The 24,620-nt window shown below is 42.3% G+C and overlaps 2 protein-coding genes and 1 long non-coding RNA gene across 5 annotated transcripts; 1 reads left to right on the top strand and 2 right to left on the bottom strand.

Annotated features, from left to right (window-relative positions):
* The first annotated feature begins 1,639 nt into the window (after window positions 1–1,639).
* On the top strand, window positions 1,640–20,265 carry LOC139565997 (zinc finger protein ZFMSA12A-like). Of its 3 annotated transcripts, none has more exons than XM_071386793.1 (9): window positions 1,640–1,780; window positions 2,612–2,814; window positions 2,919–3,008; window positions 3,227–3,322; window positions 3,779–3,889; window positions 4,001–4,124; window positions 4,429–4,639; window positions 6,258–6,307; window positions 6,431–8,394. In XM_071386793.1, exons 1-9 carry the CDS (start codon window positions 1,723–1,725, stop codon window positions 7,543–7,545), a joined length of 2,058 nt encoding a protein of 685 aa, XP_071242894.1. In that variant the 5' UTR covers window positions 1,640–1,722; the 3' UTR covers window positions 7,546–8,394. The 3 variants fall into 3 exon arrangements, with proteins under 3 accessions (XP_071242894.1, XP_071242896.1, XP_071242895.1); XM_071386794.1 differs by having other exon boundaries at window positions 1,645–1,780; window positions 2,686–2,814; XM_071386795.1 differs by lacking the exons at window positions 6,258–6,307; window positions 6,431–8,394 and adding an exon at window positions 18,839–20,265.
* Window positions 15,961–18,479, bottom strand: LOC139565684 (zinc finger protein ZFMSA12A-like). The gene is given in 5 exon segments (XM_071386182.1): window positions 15,961–16,596; window positions 16,599–17,350; window positions 17,685–17,823; window positions 17,918–17,980; window positions 18,299–18,479. Coding segments are annotated over 5 exon segments (1,251 nt in total). The 3' UTR covers window positions 15,961–16,480.
* Window positions 20,266–22,577: 2,312 nt separating the features above from the next.
* LOC139566008 (uncharacterized) lies at window positions 22,578–24,571 on the bottom strand. The gene is made up of 3 exons (XR_011673032.1): window positions 23,996–24,571; window positions 23,659–23,867; window positions 22,578–23,482 (listed from the first exon to the last, which is right to left on the bottom strand). It is a non-coding gene; the product is annotated as an uncharacterized lncRNA (long non-coding RNA).
* Window positions 24,572–24,620: the final 49 nt, after the last annotated feature.

Below are 24,620 nucleotides of genomic sequence, written 5' to 3'. Positions count from 1 at the left end.
TATTGTGGGAAACTTGTGAAAGGCTCCCCGAAATGTTTGACACAATTTAAAGGCTATGCTACAAAATACTAATTGAGTGTATGTACATTTCTGACCCACTGGGATTGTGATGAAATAAATAAAAGCTGAAATAAATCATTCTCTCTACTATTATTCTGACATTTCACATTCTTAAAATAATGTGGTGATCCTACTAAGACAGTGAATGTTTAATAGTATGCCAGCAGCATACCACCCTGCATACCACTGCTGGCTTGCTTTTGAAGCTAAGCAGGGTTGGTCCTGGTCAGTCCCTGGATGGGAGACCAGATGCTGCTGGAAGTGGTGTTGGAGGGCCAGTAGGAGGCACTCTTTCCTCTGGTCTAAACAAAGATCCCAATTCCCCAGGGCAGTGATTGGGGACACTGCTCTGTGTAAGGTGCTGTCTTTCGGATGGGACGTTAAACGGGTGTCCTGACTCTCTGAGGTCATTAAAGATCCCATGGCACTTATCGTAAGAGTAGGGGTTAACACCCCCTACTGTCCTGGCTAAATTCCCAATCTGGCCCTCAACCATCACGGTCACCTAATAATCCCCAGTTTACAATTGGCTCATTCATCCCCCTCCTCTCCCCTGTAACTATTCCCCAGGTCGTTGCTGCAAATGAGAACGTGTTCTCAGTCAACTTACCTGGTAAAATAATGGATAAATAAAAAATAAAATAGGATTAAATGTCAGGAATTGTGAAAAACTGAGTTTAAAGGTATTTGGCTAAGGTGTATGTAAACTTCTGACTTCAACTGTATATCCAATGCAAAAGACCATCTACATTTAAGTGGTATTAATATTAATTCCCATATATTCTGTAAATTCCCATGTAAAGTTTTCACCACTGAATATTCCCCAAAATGTGCAACCATACTCGCAACACACGGTTTATTAAAACATTCACCCTCTTCCATACAGTTTCATAGAATTGTGGGTGTAATCAGCATTTTCTTCCTGAATAGTGTACAGTGAATTATATGAACAGGGTTTAGTGTGTGTGACTGCCATGCTCTATATTGGCACGAAGTGATTAGCAATGGAGCGGCATCATGAACAACACAGGTAAACACATTTGTGGATACCTTTTCAACTATCAGAAATGACCAAATTCCCTATGGTCCCTTGGTCTGACATATCACAGAGAATTATGACTCCAATCCCATGAAGCTCCAGTAGGTCAAGTGGCTCGCATAATATAAAATGTAAGTATATAACGAATGTAAGCCCTACCCTTACATAGTTGTCCTTGATAGGGACACATCTTAGGCTGCCATTGATTATGACTATTCAATTCACAATCACAGCATGAGGAAGTGATTAGTAGGCATACTATTTTAGACAGATATGGTCTATAATGGTATGGTCATGATGATGTAGATGTCTCATGGTGATCTACAATGCCCTTGTTACAGATGTCTTAGATCTCTTATTATACTAATGATGAAGTTAATGGTTACATGTAAATACAGTTAGTAATAACTAAAATGCAGATTGTATTGGCAATAATCAAGTTCATAAATACATCTATCTATTGAACAGCTTGATAGTTAAATATTACACATTTAGCATAATTGATGACTTTTATTTTGAAGACTTTTTGGACACTGATGTTAAAATAGTACTTGGTGGCAAAGGTTTCACATCCTCTTTTATGGTGGTAACGTTAGCTAGCTAGATTTACTTTCTACTGTCTCATGCGGCGCTCACTAGCTAAAGTAGCTAAGATATTGATTGGCACATGGGCCATAATGGGTATGTATACGGTATTCGTGGTAACTTGCAAGATAGAAAACAATATTGTGTGTTTGCTAGCTAGCTTTCTAACCTAGGTGGGCGTAATAACCAGGTCGCTAGCTAGCTATGACCAGGGTCGTATAATAGCAAACCGTAGCTAAACGTTTTGCAACGGAACATGTAAACGAGCGTTTCTAATTGGACAAATTCGGGTCTTCGCTCCATGTTTCGGGTCAGTATTCTAGCATTTGGTGTCTAGTGAAAACGACCCTGACGTCAAGGAAGTAGCCGTCTATCTAGCTAGCTATTGTGCGGTTTCTAGCAAAACCTCTTGTATATCTAACGTTAGCTAGCTGTGCCATTCGATATTTTTAAGCAATAAGACCGAGCGGGTGTGGTATATGGCCAATATACCACGGCTAAGGGCTGTTCACGACGCAACGCGGAGTGCCTGGATACAGAGCATTGCCGTTGTATATTGGCAATATACCACAAACCCCCGAGGTGTCATTGCTATTATAAACTGGTTTCCAACGTAATTAGAGCAGTAAAAATACATATTTTGTCATACCCGTGGTATACGGTCTGATATACCACGGCTGTCAGCCAATCAGCATTAAGGGTTCAAACCACCCCGTTTATAATATGTTATTGACTAGCTAGCTAGCTATTATTATGTTATTGAGTGTCCACATGCAAATTCGGCGCAGGCTATTGTCTGCTGGGATTGTTAAGACATTTGTTATGACAATGTTATTATGACATAACGGTAGCTAAGATATGCATAGCTAAACGTAATTGATTTAGCTAGCCATCTAACAGTAACACACTGTGCTTTTCACATTATAGATTCCCCCATCCCTCTCTCCTCCCTGCGCCTTTTGGTTCCACCTCTACGACTGATGTCTGCATTTATGTGGCAGGTATCACAACAGAGGGCCATTAAGCACTATGGGAAATTAGAGGAGTTTGTGACCGTGGTAACACAAACTGTCCCAGAACTTATGACTGACAGACAGAGGACCCTCCTTATTTTGGGGCTGAGAGCAAGGGTAAGGAATTCTGTCTAATCTTTCATACAGAATCACTTCAATTGGTGAAGAACAGAGAATAGTTTTATGCAAAGAATCGAACTCCATCACCACTTTTCTTGCAGGTAACTTTGGGGCGATTTTCTGCTGAACACCCTGTCAGCCTCCAAACCCTCCTTTTTTCTATAAAGTCTTCTCAACTTGCACAGGTTCAGGTTGGTAAATCAAATGTCATAGTACAATGCCAAGATTTTAACTTTTTTCCCCCTGCTGGACACTTACATGAGAATTAACACCCTGATAATTCAGCCACATTAAAATCAAGAGCTTAAGTTTGTTGGTATGGACAGTTGTGTGCCATTTGTCACCCCCTTTAACACCAAGTCTAAAAATGACCATCTGGTTTCGGTGTGTTTTCCACGTTGTTTTACAGTCCTATGATGCAGGCATGGAATCACCTGAAGCTAACTTCGCCAAGCTCACCCAAAGCTTGATTACAGACCCAGTTGAGCGTGAACACTTCGTTCAAGTAAGTAGCTGTTCATGTCAAGCTTGTCTTGAACCTGTTTTAGTTTAACATTTTCTTTAGCCTGACTCAACCTAATAATCATTTATTTTGCTTATATAGCACTTCTCATTACAAAATAGAATCTCGAAACGCTTCAAAAGCAAAACAAACCGGCACAACAAATAATCCAAATGGAAAGTGAATGGTGTCTAGTCCGCTTCAGATAGTTGAGGCAGTTTGGAAAGGCAGTCTCTGCCATATGGCTTGACTGGATCGATGTTACAGCCAGGGAGAACCTATTATTAATGTCCTTGAAAAATTGCATTTCGTTGTATGATAAGTCATAACTAGTAGACCCTGGCAAGAGAGAAGAAAAGACTTGGCACCCAAAGTAGGATCATGCAGGGTCTCCCAACCAATCATTAAGTAGGCTAACCGTTTTCCTTTTGCATTATCTCGCTGACTCCATCTTTTCAGGTGGTGTTCCTTGAGGAATTCAGACCTGATTTTGACAAAGCGCTTCAGGAACTGGTCTGTGACTTCCTCACTCGGCTGGAAGAGCTGCTTACACTGCCAGATTTTAAGCAGGTACAGAAATCACTTTCGTAAGACAGTCTTGAGAGAACGGCATTCAAATTAATAACTGTAATTGGCCTGGAATCTATTTTGGCATTTTATTTGTGTCCCTCTTTTCCCTAGACCGCATTGTTGCTGAGTGCTGGCTCCTCTGGGCTAGATGAATGCCTGCAGTCTTTCTCTCACTCAGAAGATCTCCAGTTTCTGCTCCAGAATTACAAACAATGCAGAACTTTGTACACAAACAGTAAGTTCATAGAAAATGACTCTCTTTTTTTTTTACACATCATTTTAGCACCACATGGTCAGATAAGGTTTATTGATGTAACAACTGCATCTGAGGATCATAATCTGATTTATGTGCAGGAACTTCCTCTCACCATGTTCCTTACCTTTCTTGTTAATTTTAAAGGGATTTAAACTTGGATGGATTAGCCAAATAATAAACAATTTGACAGATTAAAATGTAAATTATGGATATGAGATAAGTATTCAGAACAGCCTGGCAGATATGACATTTCTTTTTAACGTATTTGTTTTTGTCTGTGCAGTTTCCTCCTCTGACATTCCTCAGGAATCAGATATTGAATCCGATGCCTTCCCTGACCAGTTAAACCGTACAAATCTGGACACTGGTGTGGCTATGAGGACAGCACATTTAGTGGCAATGGGGAGCACAAGAGATATTATAGGCTGCGATGAAACGTGTGATGAAGCGAATGAAGATGACATAGATGTAGAGGACGAGTCAGCACAGAAAAGGTACAGTGCCTTCAGAAAGTATTCACACCCCTTGACTCTTTCCAAATTTAGTTGTTACAGCCTGAATTTAAAATTGATTACATTTAGATGTTTTGTCACTGGCCTACACACAATACCCTACACCTAAATTATGTTTTTAGAAATGTTTACAAATGAAAAGCTGAAATGTCTTGAGTCAATAAGTATTCAACCCCTTTTTTATGGCAAGCCTAAATAAGTTCAGGAGTAAATATTTGCTTAACAAGTCACATAAGAAGTTGAATGGACTCACTCTGTGTGCAATAAGTGTTGAACATTATTTTTCAATGACTACCTCATCTCTGTACCCCACACATACAATTATCTGTTCGGTCCCTCAGTGAATTTCAAACACAAATTCAACCACAAAGACCAGGGAGGTTTTCCAATGCTTCACAAAGAAAGGCAACTGTTGGTAGATGGTTCCAAATAAATAAAAAGACAGACATTGAATAGCCCTTTGAGCATGGTGAAGTTACTAATTATACTTTGGATCATGTATCAATACACCCAGTCACTACAAAGATACAGGCGTCCACTCAGTTGCTGGAGAGGAAGAAAACTACGATAGGCTGTTTAGGAGAAAACTGGGGATGGACAACAACATTGTAGTTACTCTATAATACTAACCTGATTGACAGAGTGAAAAGAAGGAAGCCTGTACAGAATAACAAATAGAATAACAAATATTCCAAAACATGCATCATGCTTGGCCTCCTGAATGGCGCAGCAGTCTAAGGCAATGTATTGCAGTGCTAGAGGCGTCACTAGAGACCCGGGTTCGATCCCGGGCTGTATCACAATCGGCCGTGATCGGGGGAGTCCTATAGGGCGGCGCACAATTGGCCCAGCGTGATCCGGGTTAGGGAAGGGTTTGGCTGGGGGGGATTTACAAGTAGGCCGTCATTGTAAATGAGAATTTGTTCTTAACTGACTTGCCTGGTTAAATAAAAAATAAAAATACAAGGCACTAAAATAATACTTACTCAGTAGCAGTCTCAACATTTTCAAGCATACTGGTAGCTGCATCATGTTATATGTATGCTTGTAATCGTTATGGAGTAAACGGAATGGAGCTAAGCACAGGCAAAATTAGGCAAAATAGAGGAAAACCTGGTTCAGTCTGCTTTCCACCAGACACTGGGAGATGCAGGACAATAACCTAAAACACAAGACAAAATCCACACTGAAGTTGCTTACCAAGAAGACCGTGAATGTTCCAGAGTGGCCGAGTTACAGTTTTGACTTACAGCTGTAATCAGTGCTAAAGGTGCTTCTACAAAGTATTGACTCAGGTGTGTGAATACTTATGTAAATTAATTATTTCTGTATATAATTTAAAACATTTGCAAACATTTCTAAAAACATGTTTTCACTTTGTCATTATGGGGTATTGTGTGTAGATGGGTGAGAATTGTTTTTATTTAATCCATTTTAAATTCAGGATGTAACAACAAAATGTGGAATAAGTCAAGTGGTGTGAATACTTTGAGACACTGTATGTGAGAATTAATTTCTGCATTTTTGTTGTTTGAAACAACTTTACCACTTGACTTAGTAATGGTCATCAATTTGCATTTCTGTTTTGTGCCTTTCACAGGGCTGGTTCTGGTCTTTCTCCTACCAGTGTCATGCAAGGTGGTGATACAGGTGAGACCTCACAGACTTTTAGTAAAGTACATTTACCCTTTGGATAGCCTCAGCTGACCATTGTGGGGCAATGGTAGGGGAAACTTCCTCATGAGTTCAATATTTGTATTCATTTTTCCGCAGACACCGTTGCAGGGGTATCGTTTCAGGTGTTGACTCCCCTTTCTTCAGCTTCAAATGAGTGTGCCCCATCTACTTCCAATTCATCACACATGAACATTTTCCACCAGTGTCCTCAGTGTGGGAAGTGCTTTAATTATCAGTCTCAACTTGTCCAACACCAGCAAATTCACTGTGGGGATAATCCATACAAGTGCTCCAACTGCGGGAATAGATTCAAATTCTTTACAAGTCTGTCAAATCATAAGAGGATGCAATGTGTGGGCACTGCCTTTAGCTGCCTGAAGTGCTGGAGAGAGTTTGGTTCTCTGCGTGAGAAATTGAGACACCAGTGTCCACACAACGAGTCCATGTTCATCTGTCCACAGAGCGGGAAGAGTTTTAAGACATCACCACAATATCCATTCCAGTGTCGTCACTGTGCAAGGAGCTTTCCCGAATCGAATCAACTGGACGCCCACGAAAAAAGTCACAGTGTCGTCCAAACGCTCGACTGTCACAAATGTGGAATGACCTTCAGCAACTTGCCCAGCCTAGTGCACCACGTGGAAGCCCACAAGAGGTCGGATCTGAGGCCATCGTCGCATCTTCCAAAGAAGAAAGGATTGCAACTTCCGAGAACACACCATTGTCACCAATGTGGAAAGTCCTTCGTAACAAACCGTCGCCTCAAGGATCACATGCGTACTCATATGAATTATCGTCCCTTTTCCTGCTCCTACTGTGGTAAATGTTTCACTCAGAAAGGTAATCTCACTGTGCACATAAGGCTCCACACAGGGGAGAGACCCTACATGTGCTCTGTGTGTGGGAAGGCGTTTCCATCAGGAGGGGATCTGCAGGTACACCAGCGCTTTCACACTGGGGAGAGACCTTACCAATGCAAAGAGTGTGACAAACGTTTTTTTAAGTCGAGCCATTTAGTCGTCCACATGCGTGGGCATAGGGGAGAGCGTCCCTACACTTGTAATGAATGTGGAAGGGGTTTTATCCGGAGAACTTGCTTAAAAAAACATTTGCTAGTTCATTCAGGGGAGAGGCCATATTCATGTCTTCGTTGCCCGAATACTTACAAACGCAGTTCACACCTGAACTATCACATGAAGAAAAATCATTGAAAGTTGTGTGTATTTACAATATGCTTTTTTTGGTAGAGCTTTTGTAATAGTGGCATTAGTGGAGATGCAGGAAGTACACCCAGTACCAAACTAATTTATCATATCCTCAACACTTTAAAGCCTTGTTTCCCAGTTCAAGTGGAAGTTCAGTAATTTACAGCTTGACGATTCCTCACCCTTTAAGTAGTCTATGGGCCAGGAGACACTGTAATCTGTGCTTCAGTTTTCTTTAAACAGACACTACAAACTAACAAGCTAACTTGAGCCCCCACTAGTTGACAATCAATTTAAGTGATATGGGGCAACCATGAAATGTAAAACAAATTGCTAAATTACCTTATGCTAATGTGAAACCAATAATATTGGATTTATTTCTGGTGATTTGGCTATTACATTTAGAACAATTGCATAATTGACCCTATCACTCCCTTTGATTTGTAGTTAGCGGTGTTTAAAATTAGCTTAAGTTTGTAGTGGCTACTTAAAGAAGACTGAACCATAGATTACAGGTTTTCCTGGCCCATAGACTACTTTCAAGGTGATGAACTATCTAACATTAAGTTGTTAAATAGTGAACTTGCCCTTTTAAAAAATCACTCTGCATAATAGTCGAGGATGAAAACCAGGGGAGTGGCTTATGTACATATTGAGGCTGTTCCTTCTATTTGTTTCTGTAATGTTATATGGAGTTTTGGTGAAACTGTTTAAATGTTCAGCACCTGGATTTATTTCCATGGTGATATAGTGATTTAGTGTTCTGTTGAATGCAGTATAATCGGCAGAATCTACTCATCTGTAATTGAGTTATGCATTCATATATCAATAAACATATCCATCTAAAAATGCCAACCGTTTAGCCTTTGTGTAAACGTTGTGCCATTCCAAAACATTAAAGTAGATGAATGATTGAGTCAAGCATTTTCATAATCATTACATGCTGGTGTGCTCCCATCTGGCACTGGCTTACAGGGTTATCGTACAGGTGACTGTTCAGAACTGGGACGGGACTGCCCTAGATGTCCTGGTTGGACCAGAGGACGCCAGAGGGCCCCCGACTGTGCTTCGTGAAATCAAACAAGCCAAAGCTCAGAATGATGGGTAACTGCCAATATACAGGAAACACTTGAGTAAATGAGGGATACAAAGTATATTGAAAGCAGTTGCTTCCACACAGGTGTGGTTCCTGAGTTAATTAAGCAATTCACATCCCATCATGCTTAGGGTCATGTATAAAAATACCCCGTTGCCCATTATTTTGGCTACAATGGCTGGAAGAGATCTCAGTGACTTTGAAACAGGGGTCTCAAAGAAGCATAGGGGGTTTAAAGGGTGTCTCACCAGATCTCAACCCAATTGAACACTGAGACAGGCGTTTCCACCAACATCAACAAAACCCCAAATTGTGGAAGTTCTTGATCAAGAATGGTGTCACATCCCTCCAATAGAGTTCCAGACACTTGTATAATCTATGCCAAGTGGCATTGAAGCTGTGCTGGCAGGCCCAAAGCCCTATTAAGACACTATGTTGGTTTTAGGAAGTTACATTTACATTACATTACATTTAAGTCATTTAGCAGACGCTCTTATCCAGAGCGACTTACAAATTGGTGCATTCACCTTATGATATCCAGTGGAACAACCACTTTACAATAGTGCATCTAACTCTTTTAAGGGGGGGGGGGGGGGTTAGAAGGATTACTTTATCCTATCCTAGGTATTCCTTAAAGAGGTGGGGTTTCAGGTGTCTCCGGAAGGTGGTGATTGACTCCGCTGACCTGGCGTCGTGAGGGAGTTTGTTCCACCATTGGGGTGCCAGAGCAGCGAACAGTTTTGACTGGGCTGAGCGGGAACTGTACTTCCTCAGAGGTAGGGAGGCGAGCAGGCCAGAGGTGGATGAACGCAGTGCCCTTGTTTGGGTGTAGGGCCTGATCAGAGCCTGAAGGTACGGAGGTGCCGTTCCCCTCACAGCTCCGTAGGCAAGCACCATGGTCTTGTAGCGGATGCGAGCTTCAACTGGAAGCCAGTGGAGAGAGCGGAGGAGCGGGGTGACGTGAGAGAACTTGGGAAAGTTGAACACCAGACGGGCTGCGGCGTTCTGGATGAGTTGTAGGGGTTTAATGGCACAGGCAGGGAGCCCAGCCAACAGCGAGTTGCAGTAATCCAGACGGGAGATGACAAGTGCATGGATTAGGACCTGCGCCGCTTCCTGCGTGAGGCAGGGTCGTACTCTGCGAATGTTGTAGAGCATGAACCTACAGGAACGGGTCATCGCCTTGATGTTAGTTGAGAACGACAGGGTGTTGTCCAGGATCACGCCAAGGTTCTTAGCACTCTGGGAGGAGGACACAATGGAGTTGTCAACCGTGATGGCGAGATCATGGAACGAGTAACAGATAACAGAGTTACCTGTATCTTCCTTTGCTTCTATCAGTAACATGTTCTCATTTTGCAGTGGGTAAAACATATGAGCTGAAACAGATATCTCTATCACCCCATCCAGAAACAACATGATTCAATCAGCACAGTTCACATAGGTTGTGTTTACACAGGCAGCCCAAGTCTGATCTTTTTCCCACTAATTGGTCTTTTGACCAATCTTTTTCAGAGCTGATCTGATTGGTCAAAAGATTAGTGAAAAAATATCAGAATTTGTCTGCCTGTGTAAATGCAGACATACAGGTTTCACAGAGGTTCTTCCAAGTTGTTTACTACAGAGGAAGTGGTTATTATAATTTTTTGACAGTTTACCCATCTTTGAGGAAAAATGTATTTAAAGTATAGGGCGTGTTACTTTTTTCACCGCGACCGGCGATCAGAGTTTACCCATCTATTTGTTTTACCACTACATCACATGCAGACGAGCTTCAAGTTGGGACTGAGTCCTCCAGCTGGGGGGTAGTGTCTCATCCAGACCTGACACTATGGACCTCAGGACCAGTTTCCTAGAAGAAAGGTGATATCTTCTGTGTGAATAAAATAAATACAATTCTTCTTCACAAAGTAATGCTGATGATTATATTGAACACCCAGAAAGGAAAATGTATTAGATACATCGCTACTCTGCTACAGAACATTTGTAACATCTTGCAAATGGTCTCATTGAAGCGATTTCTGCAAATGAAACAATATACACAAAGTGGTGGGGGCATTTTCTAACCTTCAGAAAGCGTACCTGGTCATATGATCAAAATAAAAACTTGCAGACTTGAATACCTTTGCAGTTGCACTGTAAGAGTTGGTTGTGTATTACATCAAATCTACTGTTTTCACTAACAATTATAGTTTTTCAAACGGTATCTATTCTCTCGGATAGGATGAAATGCATAGAAATATAATGAATAGAATGGACTAATCATTGACTTGAATGAGGACTCCCGTTCATTATATTTCTATTTCATATAGATTTTTTTTTTTAAACTGGGCCCAGGGATGACATACTGGTAATGACCCCCCCCCCAAAAAACTTAAATCCAATCAGATATCATCAGAGCCCACAAAAACTATATTTTCTAGATATCTCAATCAAACATGATAAAGTGGGCTTGGGAGGACATTCCCAAGCAATCAGACAACATTTTCAATCCACAGTCAATGGGGAATGTGGCCGTTTGGCAGGCATTTCAATATATGCACAGAAATGTTGTGTCCCCCCAACCGATTGTGTATTTTTTGTTTGCTTATTTGCTTTTTTTGAAACTTATTTTTTTACTTATTATTATTTTTTTACCCCCTTTTTCTCCCCAATTTCACGGTATCCAATTATTAGTAGTTACTGTCTTGTCTCCCATACGGGCTCGGGAGAGACAAAGGTTGAGAGCCATGCGTCCTCCGAAACACAACCCAACCAAGCCGCACTGCTTCTTAACACAGCGCGCATCCAACCCGGAAGCCAGCCGCACCAATGTGTCGGAGGAAACACATTTACCGTACACCTAGCGACCTGGTCAGCATGCACTGCGCCCGGCCCGCCACAGGAGTCGCTAGTGCGCGATGAAACATGGATATCCCTACTGGCCAAACCCTCCCTAACCCGGACGAAGCTAGGCCAATTGTGCGTCTCCCCATGGACCTCCCGGTCTCGGTCGGCTGAGACAGAGCCTGGGCTCGAACCCAGAGTCTCTGGTGGCACAGCTAGCCTTAGACCACTGCGCCACCCGGGAGGCCCCTTTTTTACTTATTTTGTTCATAATGTTGCCACTACCATCTCTTATGACCGAAAATAACTTCTGGACTGCGATTACTCACCACGGACTGGCAGAATCATTTATTTCCTTTAACGAGTCTGACGAGCCCGACGCGAACGATAAACTGTTTTCTCAGGAACAGGCCCAGATCACCCGTGATTTGCGTAAAGAGTAGGCAGAGAAAAAAGGGCGGGCTGCCTTCTGAGAATTCGTAGGCGATCGAATAAACCCCCAAATCCTTCCATTTTACTAGCAAACATGCAATCTTTGGAGAATAAAATAGATGACCTATGCGCAAGATTAAACTACCAACGGGACATTCAAAACTGTAATATCTTATGCTTCACGGAGTCGTGGCTGAACGACGACACTATCAACATACAGCTGGCTGGTTATATGCTGTACCGGCAGGATAGAACAGCAGCGTCTGGTAAGACAAGGGGCGGCGGACTATGTATTTTTGTAAATAACAGCTGGTGCACGATATCTAAGGAAGTGTCGAGCTATTGCTTGCCTGAGGTAGAGTATCTCATGATAAACTGTAGACCACACTATCTACATCGAGAGTTTCTGTATTTTTCGTAGCTCTTTACATACCACCACAGTCAGGCTGGCACTAAGACAGCACTGAATAAGCTGTATTCCACCATAAGCAAACAAGATAACGCTCACCCAGAGGCGGCGCTCCTAGTAGCATGTAGTGGCGCTACGAGCTAGCGGTGCTTCTAGCTAGCGACGCTAGCATGTTAAATGTGCAACCAGAGGAGAAAAAAAACTCTGGACCACCTTTACTCCACACACAGAGACGCATACAAAGCTGTCCCTCGCCCTCCATTTGGCAAATCTGACCATAATTCTATCCTCCTGATTCCTGCTTACAAGCAAAAATTAAAGCAGGAAGCACCAGTGACTAGATCAATAAAAAACTGGTCAGATGAAGCAAATGCTAAGCTACAGGACTGTTTTGCTAGCACAGACTAGAATATGTCCCGGGATTCCTCCGATGGCATTGAGGAGTACACCTCATCAGTCATTGGCTTCATCAATAAGTGCATCGATGGCATCGTCCCAAGTGACCGTACGTACATACTCCAACCAGAAGCCATTGATTACAGGCAACGTCCGCACTGAGCTAAAGGCTAGAGCTGCCGCTTTCAAGGAGCAAGACTCTAACACGGAAGCTTATAAGAAATCCCGCTATGCACTCCGACGAACCATCAAACAAGCAAAGCTTCAATACAGGACTAAGATTGAATCCTACTACACCGGCTCTGACACTCGTCAGATGTGTCAGGGCTTGCAAACCATTACAGACTACAAAGGGAGGCACAGCCGAGAGCTGGCCAGTAACACGAGCCTACCTGACGAGCTAAACTACTCCTATGCTCGCTTCGAGGCAAATGGCATTGAAACATGCATGAGAGCACCAGCTGTTCCGGAAGACTGTGTGATCACGCTCTCCACAGCCGATGTGAGTAAGACCTTTAAACAGGTCAACATTCACAAGGCCGCAGGGCCATTCGGATTAACAGGACGTGTACTGCGAGCATGTGCTGACTAACTGGCAAGTGTCTTCACTGACATTTTCAACCTCTCCCTGTCCGAGTCTGTAAAACCAACATGTTTCAAGCAGACCACCATAGTGCCTATGCCGAAGAACACAACAGATCCACAGATGATGAAATCTCTATTGCACTCCACACTGCCCTTTCCCACCTGGACAAAATGAACACCTATGTGAGAATGCTATTTATTGACTACAGTTCAGCGTACAACACCATAGTGCCCTCAAAGCTCATCAATAAGCTAATGACCCTGGGACTAAACACCTCCCTCTGCAACTGGATCCTGGACTTCCTGACCAGGTGGTAAGGGTAGGTAACAACACATCCACCACGCTGATCCTCAACACAGGGGCCCCTCAGGGGTGCGTGCTCAGTCCCCTCCTGTACTCCCTGTTCAATCATGACTGCACGGCCAGGCACGACTCAAACACCATTAAGTTTGCCGATGACACAACAATGGTAGGCCTGATCACCGACAACGACGAGACTATAGGGAGGAGGTCAGAGACCTGGGCATGTGGTGCCAGGACAACAACCTCTCCCTCAACGTGATCAAGACAAAGGAGATGATTGTGGACTACAGGAAAAGAGGACAGAGCACGCCCCCATTCTCATCGACGGGGCTGCAGTGGAGCAGATTGAGAGCTTCAAGTTCCTTGGTGTCCACATCACCAAAAAACTAACATGGTCCAAGCACACCAAGACAGTCGTGAAGAGGGCACGACAAAACCTATTCTCCCTCAGGAGACTGAAAAGATTTGGCATGGGTCCTCAGATCCTCAAAAGGTTCTACAGCTGCACCATCAAGGGCATCCTGACTGGTTGCATCACTGCCTGGTATGGCAACTGCTCGGCCTCCGACCGCAAGGCACTACAGAGGGTAGTGCGAACGGCCCAGTACATCATTGGGCCCAAGCTCCCTGCCATCCAGGACCTCTATATAAGGCGGTGTCAGAGGAAGGCCCTAAAAATTGTCAAAGACTCCAGCCACCCTAGTCATAGACTGTTATCTCTGCTACCGCACGGCAAGCGGTACCGGAGCGCCAAGTCTAGGTCCAAGAGGCTTCTAAACAGCTTCTACCCCCAAGCCATAATACTCCTGAACACCTAATCAAATGGCTACCCAGACTATTTGTATTGCCCCCCCTATCCCTCTGTTTTACACCACTTCTACTCTCTGTTGTTATCATCTATGCTTAGTCACTTTAATAACTCTACCTACATGTACATATTACCTCAACTAACCGGTGCCCCAGCACATTGACTCTGTACCGGTACCCCCCTGTATATAGTCTCGCTATTGTCATTTTACTGCTGCTCTTTAATTACTTGTTACTTTTATTTATTTTTCTTATCCGTATTTTTTTTAAATAAAAAATACTGCTTTGTTGGGATTGTCACGATCGTGTGGAGGAGAGACGGACCAAAACGCAGCATGTGGAAAATAAGCCATCTTCTTTTTTTTTACTACGAAGATGAACATGAAACGAAACACTATTACAAACTATACAAAAACAACAAACGACCGTGAAGCTATAAACGTAGTACACACAGGCTACAAACGTTCAACATAGACAATTCCCCACAAACAGCTAAAGCCTATGGTTGCCTTAAATATGGCTCCCAATCAGAGACAACAATAACCAGCTGTCTCTAATTGAGACCCAATTCAGGCAACCATAGACTTTCCTAGATACCTACACTCAACCATAGACACAGCTAGACTACTATACTAAACATAAACCCAACTACTCTAATAAACCCCCTAAACCTTACAACCACCCTAGACACTACAAAAACCACATACATTCCCCATGTCACACCCTGACCTAACCAAAATAATTAAGAAAACAAAGAATACTAAGGCCAGGGCGTGACAGGGATAGGGGCTCGTAAGTAACCATTTCACCGTAAGGTGAATGTTGTATTCGGCGCATGTGACTAATAAAATTTGATTTGAAATTAATATTTGGCTGCATTTACACAGGTAGCCAATTCTGATATTTTTTCCACTAACTGGTCTTTTGATCAATCACATCAGATATTTTCACATCAGATCTTTTTCTGATCTGATTGGTCAAAATACCAGTTTGTGGAAAATGTATCAGAATTGGGCCGTCTGTCATCTCATCCTTTGCAGCAAGAACTCCATATATGGGCATAGGGCAGTCACCATGACACTGCTACCTCACATATTAGGGGCACGTTCAGTAGGTCACAAGTTAGTTTTGGAACGTTCAGATATAAATATGTAATGGAAAACAAACATGCCTCTCTGACATGAAGAACAAGGAATCATGTCGGCTCTATTTGTGTATGCAAAGTTTTAAAATTCAAAAGGCACTCGCACATCTGAACTATCTTTGTTGCAGGTGCATGGTAACAGTTGAATAGGATGAGAAAAAAGAAGAAACCCGCACACTGCAAAGTTTGGCAACTGAGTGTGGCCCTGTATACACATGACCATAAGCCATAAATACACCTCACACACCTACAGAAACGTTTACAAATAACATTACAAAACTCTCATAATTGCTAAAAATACCTACTACATTTATTTGGAAATGTAGATGTGTAACAGTTTAAGTGTTCAAATTATAATCTATAAACGGTAATATATAAAAGTTTAATAAAAAACAATATTTACATTTACGTACACACTTGTCTGTGTATTATTGTTAATTAAGCCAAATGCTTATTATATATAGAATAGGTAAGGTAGAATATAATAAATTAAGCCTACTGTATAGCAGCTTTCATTTTCATTGAAGAAAGAAAAAAAATACAGTTGTATTTCAAAGTTCAAATATTGTCTTCTCAGTTTTTGTATTGGTTTTTATGCAGACATTTGTTACATTCAAAATAAACTCTGAATCAAACCACAAACTGCCAGAGAGAAGCAGGCCCAAGCTAGAAAGTATCATAAAATGCCTCATTGATATGACACATACTGTAACTTGAAAGAGGTTATTTTATATTTTGAAATGTTTACTTTCCATCCATGTTGGCAGTAATGTACACAAACTACAGTTTGAGAAAAAGGCATGAGAATGAGCATGGTTTTTAAGTTATACATTGACGTTATTCAGCATAACACATTGACAGACAGTGAAACAGCAATCTGCACTAATTCCATGGTAACGCTTTTCAGAATGAAACCAAAACAGGAAAACACCTCGGACTGCCTCAAGCGTGTGTTTGTAGTTGTCTATTCAAGTGTGTGAGACGGGTGTAACTTTTTACACATTGATAACACGGGTATGGCCTCTGTCCTGTATGGGTGAATTGATGCTTAGTTACGACAGAAAACTCTTTCCACACTCAGGTCAGGTGTAGGGGCGCTCTCCTGTGTGACTGCGTATGTGAACCGTCAAATGACTTGACAATGTGAAGGCCTTTCCACAAACTGTGCACCTGTAAGGTTTCTTTTTGGTGTGAGAGCGCTCATGCTTCTGCATGTCACCGACTGAGCAAAACCCTTTCTTGCACTGAGAGCAGATGTGAGGTCTCTCCCCCGTGTAAATCCTTGTGTGCACAGTAAGATTAGCCAACTGAGAGAAACACTTCCCACAGTAAGAGCAGCTGTATGGACGCTCGCACGTGTGAGTCCGCATGTGTGACGTCAGCTGACTTTTGGAGATATACTGCTTATTACAGCGAGGACATGTGTGGGGTTTCTCCCCCGTGTGTGTCCGTTGGTGGAGTACAATGGTGGCTAAGGCGCCAAAGCACTTTCCACACGCGCCACACTGATGGGGTTTGTCCACTGCATGAGTTCTTTGGTGGATCTTCAGCTCAACTGACCCAAAGAATTTGTCTTCACAGTGTCGACAGTTGAAGAGCGGTTCATGAGAGTGAGTTTGCTGGTGACTCTTTAGTTCGGAGCGGGAACTGCAACTCTGTCCGCACTCCATACAGTTGAGCTGTGCCCTATGTGTCCTCTTATGTTGGAGCCGTTCACTTAAAGATCCAAATGTTTTCCCACACTTGGAACAAGCATACCCCCCCACCACTGAATGGGTCCTGTTGTGCCTGTTAGGCTCGACAGGATCGTGAAACGTTTTTCACAGAAAGAGCAGTTGAACGAAGGAGTCACACTATGTGTTTGCTGGTGCTTTCGCAAATCAGAAGTCGTCTGGCAACTCTTTCCACACAACAGACATTTGAGGGACTTGTGAGTAGATAGGTGTTTGAACCGTCTCGTGGAGAGATCTGAAACTCTCCCTGCACTTGGGGCAAACGAAGGTCGCGTCTAGACAGTGTTTTTGGTGGTGTTTTGAAAGCCCAGTTGAATTACTGGAAGTCTTTCCGCACTGGGTGCATTTGTAGGGTCGATCTCCAGTGTGAATTCGCTGATGCTGAACCAGTTGAGATGGATAGATAAAAACACCTTCCACACTGGGAGCACTTGTTGGAAATACGCCGTGCAGTGGACAATGCTTTGGAAAGGGTCTCCGAGGATGGTGATACGTCACCAGGTGGTGGTTGAGCGCAGCTAGACAGCCGAGAAGACTCCCCTGAAGCAGGTTCTGTGGAGAATAAAGCAAGAAAATAAATGCCATTGTCTTTGCACAACTATGGAATTCTTGGGGAATTCTTATAAGTACGTTTCAAAAGTCTTACCATTGTTTTCCTCTTCTGTGTCGTCATGGTCTGGAGAAAATGGTCTTGATTCCAGCACCAGTCCTGTTAGGGAAGGATCCACAGAGCATGTTTAGTTAAATACTAATGCACAACAGTAGTAGATAACAGTAGTTTAACATAATGGATTCAAATGTAAAGATGCATGGTGTTGGTGGTGTATGTCAATCAAACCTAATTCCAACACACTTTGCTCTTACGTTTCCTGTGAGGATTCAAGCAGAGGTGTATCAGAGTTCACACTGGACTCAGCTATCCTCCCTCCTGGGCTCTTTCTAGATCTCTTGGAGGAATTGACTCGGTGGTCCCCTTTACTTTTGAGTGTAAGTCAGGGGGGAAATATTGAGGCTTTTTAAGCCACACTGGAGGTGAGCATTGGAGAGTTGGCTGTGAGGTCTGGTGCTCCAGCCGCACACAGGTCCCCAACAGCCCCTTCACATCTCCTCTGGTCCTTTGGTTCGGTAATAACCCTTCCCACAGCACTTATGTTTTCATTTTCCTCTTCCACACCTCTCTCTGTGCATTCATCATCATCGCTAGCCATGGTAGACACTCTGTCTTCGTTACTGTTCTGGTTTCCATCTAAACGTGCTCTTGATTCTGCCTGTTGATAATCTCTGCTGTCTGACAAAGTCTCCATCTCTCTGCTTACATGAGCCTTCCAAGTTAGGCAAGACATCTAATTTGCTGTCAGAGCCATATGCCACTCCCACTGTGGTAGGGAGGGACAGTGAAGCGAGGATGCAGTCTTCTGCAGGGGAGGGAAATACTGACAGACACAAGGGTAGAGGACAGTAAAGTAAAAAGTCAGTATGTCAGAAAAGTTAACATGTAGTGGTCTGTCACAATGTGTTTCTTGTGATAAAGGAGCTTAGATTAATACGTTTGTCTAACTTTCCACAGCATGTGTGGTGCTGAAGCAGGTATTGCAGGTCCTCTGTGTGAGAAACAGACTGCAGACACTCATCCGAGGCAGAGGGTACAGCGCTGAGCCAGGATGCAGTCCATGAAGACAGTACACCAAAAATGAGACTGTAACAAAAGCATAGAAATCCTTTTACATCTCACACATCACTCTCAATGTGTTAAATGCAACATTTTAAAGATGATATAACAACAAACATAGAGCCAAAATGGAGCTCATAAAGACTCCATTGAATATCAGTGATATTTACATATTCCTTGGTTTTCTCTCGACCTGCTTAAGGTCTGGCACTGGTAGGAGATTTTCTAGTCTGGAGAGGAACTGACAAACAAGTGCCTGCAAAGCTCTGTCAAAATCACAGCCATACACCACAGGGAAATATGCCTGAGAGGGAGATAGAGAGAGCAAGTGAAAGGAGTCCCACAATTTGTATGACAGACAAGTACGTCTGCAAACCAAGGATAGATAATATTGATGTTGCTGCCCTTGGCACAGTTGCTATAGCAGAATGGCAGACTGACTGTTCGTCAGACATTGACGATAAACTTTTTTTGATAATTCAACTGGTTGATAATGTCTGCTATTCAATGACGAAATGTTGTTATTCACAATTACGACTTAAGCCAGCTGGGAATAAAGAGTTTCATACCTTGAAGAATTGGATCCTCTCGACTGGGTCTTCAAGGTTTTTGGTGAGCTTGAGGAAGTTTGCTTCCAACGCATCTATCTGTGCATCATTATTCTGTAACATAAATCCAACACAATGATACAAAAAACAGGGCAACCAGAAAATGTGATATACTTTACCCCATATACAGAAAGAACATACCATACCAACTCACCTGTGAAAGACCACTGGATGAGAATCTGTCAAGATGGATCTTAATTTTGTTGAGGTCCTCTGGATGCTCACCTAGAAAAGGCTGAAGAGTTACTTTAGAATAATGCATATTTTGGTATATCTCCTATTGTAAGCGATATCCAAGGTGAATGGCATAGGTTTACTAGATAAGAAATTCAACAATTGTTTATTAAGGGATATTTTCTACAGGAAGTCTATTCCCTCTGTGATATTTTGTTGGGCTTCATCGTTTGATGTAAACTGGTGCTGTGCTTGGCTCACTCCACCCAAATTTATGGTGACCAATAAAGTAAAGGAGATCTCCTTTAAGATTATCCATAGATTCTATCTGTGTAATAGCTTGATTTCTAAATATATACCTGATATTACCAGTGAATGCAGTTTTTGTGAACTAGAAACTGAATCTATTGAACACATTCTGTCATTGTTTATATAGTGAAGTGTTCTGGACTGATGTAAAACCTATATCTTGGCCTCAAAATGCATAAAACTATTGAAATATCTAAGTTTGATTTTATTAGGAAAATGTTTCATACACAAATAAACATTTATGAAGAAAAAGCTCCTTTTCTTATTTAAAAAAAATCTGATTTGGAAAACTATTTAGAGTCATTAAAACGTATACAAAACAAAATGTCTAAAAAAATGTAATCGCTACATGTCTGTATTTGAATTGATATAATGTGTATTTGTATTATTATACTTGTTTCCTTCTCTTATTTCCTTGTGGAATCCCTCTGGCTGTTCTGTTTGTGTTTTGCATGTTACTGTTTAAAAATGTGTTTTATATATATATATATGGTCTTTTGACCAATCACATTAGATCTTTTCAAAGATATTTTGCAGAGCTGATCTAATGTGGGGAAGGTGTTTGCTGGTCTCATAATTGCTAGCCAGCTAGCTAATATTTAGAAAAATAATTCACTTTTTTTGGCTAGAGTTATGCTAACCCATTTGCAATCCCTTTAACTTTGCTTGCTGGCTAGCTACAGAGGTTAGCTGGCTAGTTAGCTACAGTAGTTAACTACTGCCATCAAGTTGTTGTCATGTTATCATATTTTGCTTATTCAACCATTTGCAGAATGCATAATGGCATTTGAATATAGCGCAGGAAAAGGGAATAGGGACACAATGGACACATTTAAATGTAGGTGTAGACGCATGATGTGTTCGGAATTGCATGATCAGAATACAAAAACTGCATTAACTGTCATTGGACGAAGGCGTCTTCTCTATGGAGTTTTGTTAAGAGCCCCTATGCTCGATCTGAACATTAACACGCATCGCTCGCGGTACGGTTTTGGAAACATAAGGACCTTATCTTTCATATTAGCGAGGAATAATTTTCAAAAAAACAAATGGTTTAATTGATACACATCTTTATAGGGATAATTATTGTTCCCACACGGCCATTTCTCGTTACAGCGCATGTTTACGCATACCTGTGTGTAACCGAAGAAGGCCGGCAGAATCGTGTTGTCACTGAAAAATACTGTTGTCACTGAAAAATACTGTTAGCTGCAACTGTGATAAAGCCGGTTAAAACAGTGTACAGTAAGTGAACATTTTTGCATTTGTGAAATTATTTTGATGTGATATGAAAGTAGAGGGTTTTTAGTTTCTAGAACCATATAACAATTGAAATCGATTCACGTTTAGATGGGAGTATTTGGCTGGTTTGGCTGCCAGAGCCAATCTACCTCTGAAAATAGCATAAAGTCCTTGGACTTTAAGGAGTAATGGTAGGCTTCTTAAGAGTACATCTTGGGCTAGACACGGCCCTTCATACACCTGACACATTGTTAAACACATTTCTACACCCAGGGTAAGTTTCAGAATTTACTCACCCTTGCCCTTAATGCCACAAGAAGCAATGTCCTCTGTCTGTCAGTTATAAGTTCTGGGACAGTTTGTGTTACCACTGTCACAAACTCCTCTAATTTTCCATAGTGCTTGATGGCCCTCTGTTGCTACCTGCCACATAAATGCAGACAATAGCCATAGATGTGGAACCAAAAGGCGCAGGGAGGAGGAAGGGAGGGGTTAATCTATTGTGTAGACAAGGATGTACAGTAATATCAAAGACAGTACAGTATGAAGATAACTGCTTCCCTGATCTTGCTTGATGGAGATGTCATGGCAACGTTGGCTAGCTAAGCTCATGCGCAGAAACAAGTCATCGTCTAACGGTGATCTCGCGCCGAACTGCGAATGTCTAGCAACCAGGGGTTGCTATTTCGAATCTCATGAAGGACAATTTTAGCATTTTATCAACTTTTCAACTACTTACTACTTTTTAGTTACTTTATAATTACTTAGTATGTTAGCTAACCCTTCCCCAAACCCTTTAACCTAACATATCATAATAAATGGCAGGTTACTGATTTACATACAGAATAATACGACATACTCTGAGACCAGATTGCAAAGCTAGCTAGCTGGGGCCATATAGACACATTTTACACGTCATACAAAAATAAACTGTGTGCTAAAATAGCTATAATGTCCACAGCAAGTTTGAAGCCATATAGAACTAGGCTAGCTAGTTCTGTTGTAAAACAGCAGTATTAGCCACAGCCGTTAAGGCAGCCACAGCCGTTAAAGATCACCTTCTGACAGACCTAATTAACACATCCCATCTATGGGGCAGTAGCCAGTAAGGAAAAGGTAGCCTGTCAAACGTGACACAAGAATGATTGTGGCCAAGGAGAGAAGTAAGGGAAAGGCATGTACGATGTTCCCGTCCACTTTAAGAGCAAATAAGAGGTATGCGTGTGTGTGGGCACATCAAACAGGCCACAGAGGAAAAGCCAAATCCCAAAGCCCAAACACACTCCATAGTCATTGACCTGTCTAGACAGAAATAGGATAGCTAACTGGGCTAACACCACTGTGTATGTGATATTATAGACACTCAGGATCCAGAATGTGCACACAAAGAATCTCAATTCAAAATGCTACTTAGTCCAGGAGTGGGTTAATATGTGTCTGGGAGACCAACTCTTACAGTGCCAGTTCACCGTTTTACCTTGTTTTTCCACCTATCTAGGGTGGTGTCGATTCATGCTTGATCACTCGTTATTTAGCTTGTATTTTTATTGCTTTCTAAACAAACAGTCTTTGAAGGATATTCATTTAAATGTACCATAAACATGAAGATGACATACAAGTAACAAGAACAAGGAAACAGTACTTTCCACAAGCTACATTTCTTTGAAAAGGTAACATTCTTTATTGAATTAAGAGTCTTAACTGTGCTGTGGTGTTTGAGTCCTGCCTGTTCCTGGCCTTTGGCCGTTGTCTGTAACGATCTACATGATGGGACCCCAGGTCATTGTAAAGAGCTCATATCTTCTGTGCTCGCATGAGGAGATGGGTCATTCTGCCTTGTGTCTCAGTCAGATCCTTAGCTACTATATCCTTTATCAAAATCATCCTTTTTTGACCAAGTCCATATACATCCCAGTTATCAGGCAGTAGTCATTTAAGGAAAAGGCAGGCTGCAAAACGTGACACAACCAGGATGGTGGCCAGAGAGACCAACATGATGCTGGTGCGGAACGGGAAGACATGCAGCAGACGCCCGTCCTCGTGTAGGCTGTCCCAGGGAAGGGGCATGAGTCCTGTCATACCGAGCAGTGGCTCTCCCACTAGGAGCTGCAGCAGTAGCTCTACCACAAGGCCTGCCAAGGCACCATACCCAGGCAGAAAGAGGACGCAGATCAACTGGGCACACACCACCGTGTACATCACATCTCCACTGAGAATCCAAAAGACATACACAGAGGAGGTCGTCATTGCCAAGCCTGCCCCCATCAAACCAAACAGTAGGATGGACACCATTACAACCAGTAGAATCTCTTTCTGAAGAAGAAATAAATAGTTACATAGAATAAACTAAGATGTTTGTAAGTAGATTCTCCAACTTTCTCTCACCCTTTTGCTGAAAATGTTTTTGTAGATGTTTCGGGGAAAAAGGGACGCAGAAGACAGCAGGGCAGAGTCAATCGATGACATCACGGCAGCAGCAATGGCGCAGATTCCGACAAGAGGTTGGCACAGGTGGTGCAGGGAGATGGGCAGAATCATATTCGCCTTGCCCTGCTCGTAGGGAGTAGGTAGACCACAACTGGTCTGGTTCTAATCTAAGTGAGGGAGAAAAAAAAAGCTTGCATTTGAGGTTTACAGAACTCCCAGTGATTTACATTATTGGGACAGAGTTGACTCCTACCATGAAGCCTACTCCTCCATTTTGATGAACACACTGCTGTACCTGTGGATGCTGCCAGCACCAATGAGAAGAGGTGGTATGGTGGGATGAAGCAGAAGACAGAGGCAGCATAGCAGATGAACTGAGCCACAGTGGCTGTGGCCAGGACTCTCTGGTAGAAGGCCTGGTAACAGATTCCACCTAGAGTCAGAGAGCGAGACATTGAAATGGACCGTAAAAATTTTGAAATTCAAAAAGCGCATGACCTAAATGAGAAAACAACCAGCACGGAAAATAGAAAGATAACACAAAACAATGAAAATTGTAGGGATTGAGACATTTAGATATAGATCTATGATCTATACAACAGATGGTCTGTGACGTGGAATCAACTAAATATTAGACATTGTCTGAACACCTCTGACAAACTGTGAAATTGACACCAGTAGCAGGTCATCCAGCCAGCGCACTGCATGTGCCAACTTCAGCCTGCCGGTCCATGGCTCCTGGTACAGTTTTGTCACCACTGTGACTGTAATGTCTTCGGAGGCGGGGCTTATCAGTATGAAGGGCACACAGAGCCACTGGAAGGGAAAAAACAAAACCACAAAATCACTGAAAGGAAAAGAAAACTAAACCACAAAACCATTGAAAGGAAAGAAAAAGAAACAAAACCATTGAAAGGACA

This window comes from Salvelinus alpinus, chromosome 37 (assembly GCF_045679555.1).
Source record: "Salvelinus alpinus chromosome 37, SLU_Salpinus.1, whole genome shotgun sequence".
In the NCBI taxonomy this organism is placed as follows: domain Eukaryota; kingdom Metazoa; phylum Chordata; class Actinopteri; order Salmoniformes; family Salmonidae; genus Salvelinus; species Salvelinus alpinus.
Note: the sequence above shows the minus strand (reverse complement) of the source record. Positions and strands in the feature narration are given on the sequence as shown.

Excerpts from the sequence above, each read along its gene's own strand:
- LOC139565997 (XM_071386793.1), top strand. The coding sequence starts at position 1,723 with ATGCGGCGCTCACTAGCTAAAGTAGCTAAGATATTGATTGGCACATGG. Across the intron at positions 2,815-2,918 it reads TTTTGGGGCTGAGAGCAAGG|GTAACTTTGGGGCGATTTTC; the intron begins GTAAGGAATTCT and ends CTTTTCTTGCAG. Across the intron at positions 4,640-6,257 it reads GACGAGTCAGCACAGAAAAG|GGCTGGTTCTGGTCTTTCTC; the intron begins GTACAGTGCCTT and ends TGCCTTTCACAG.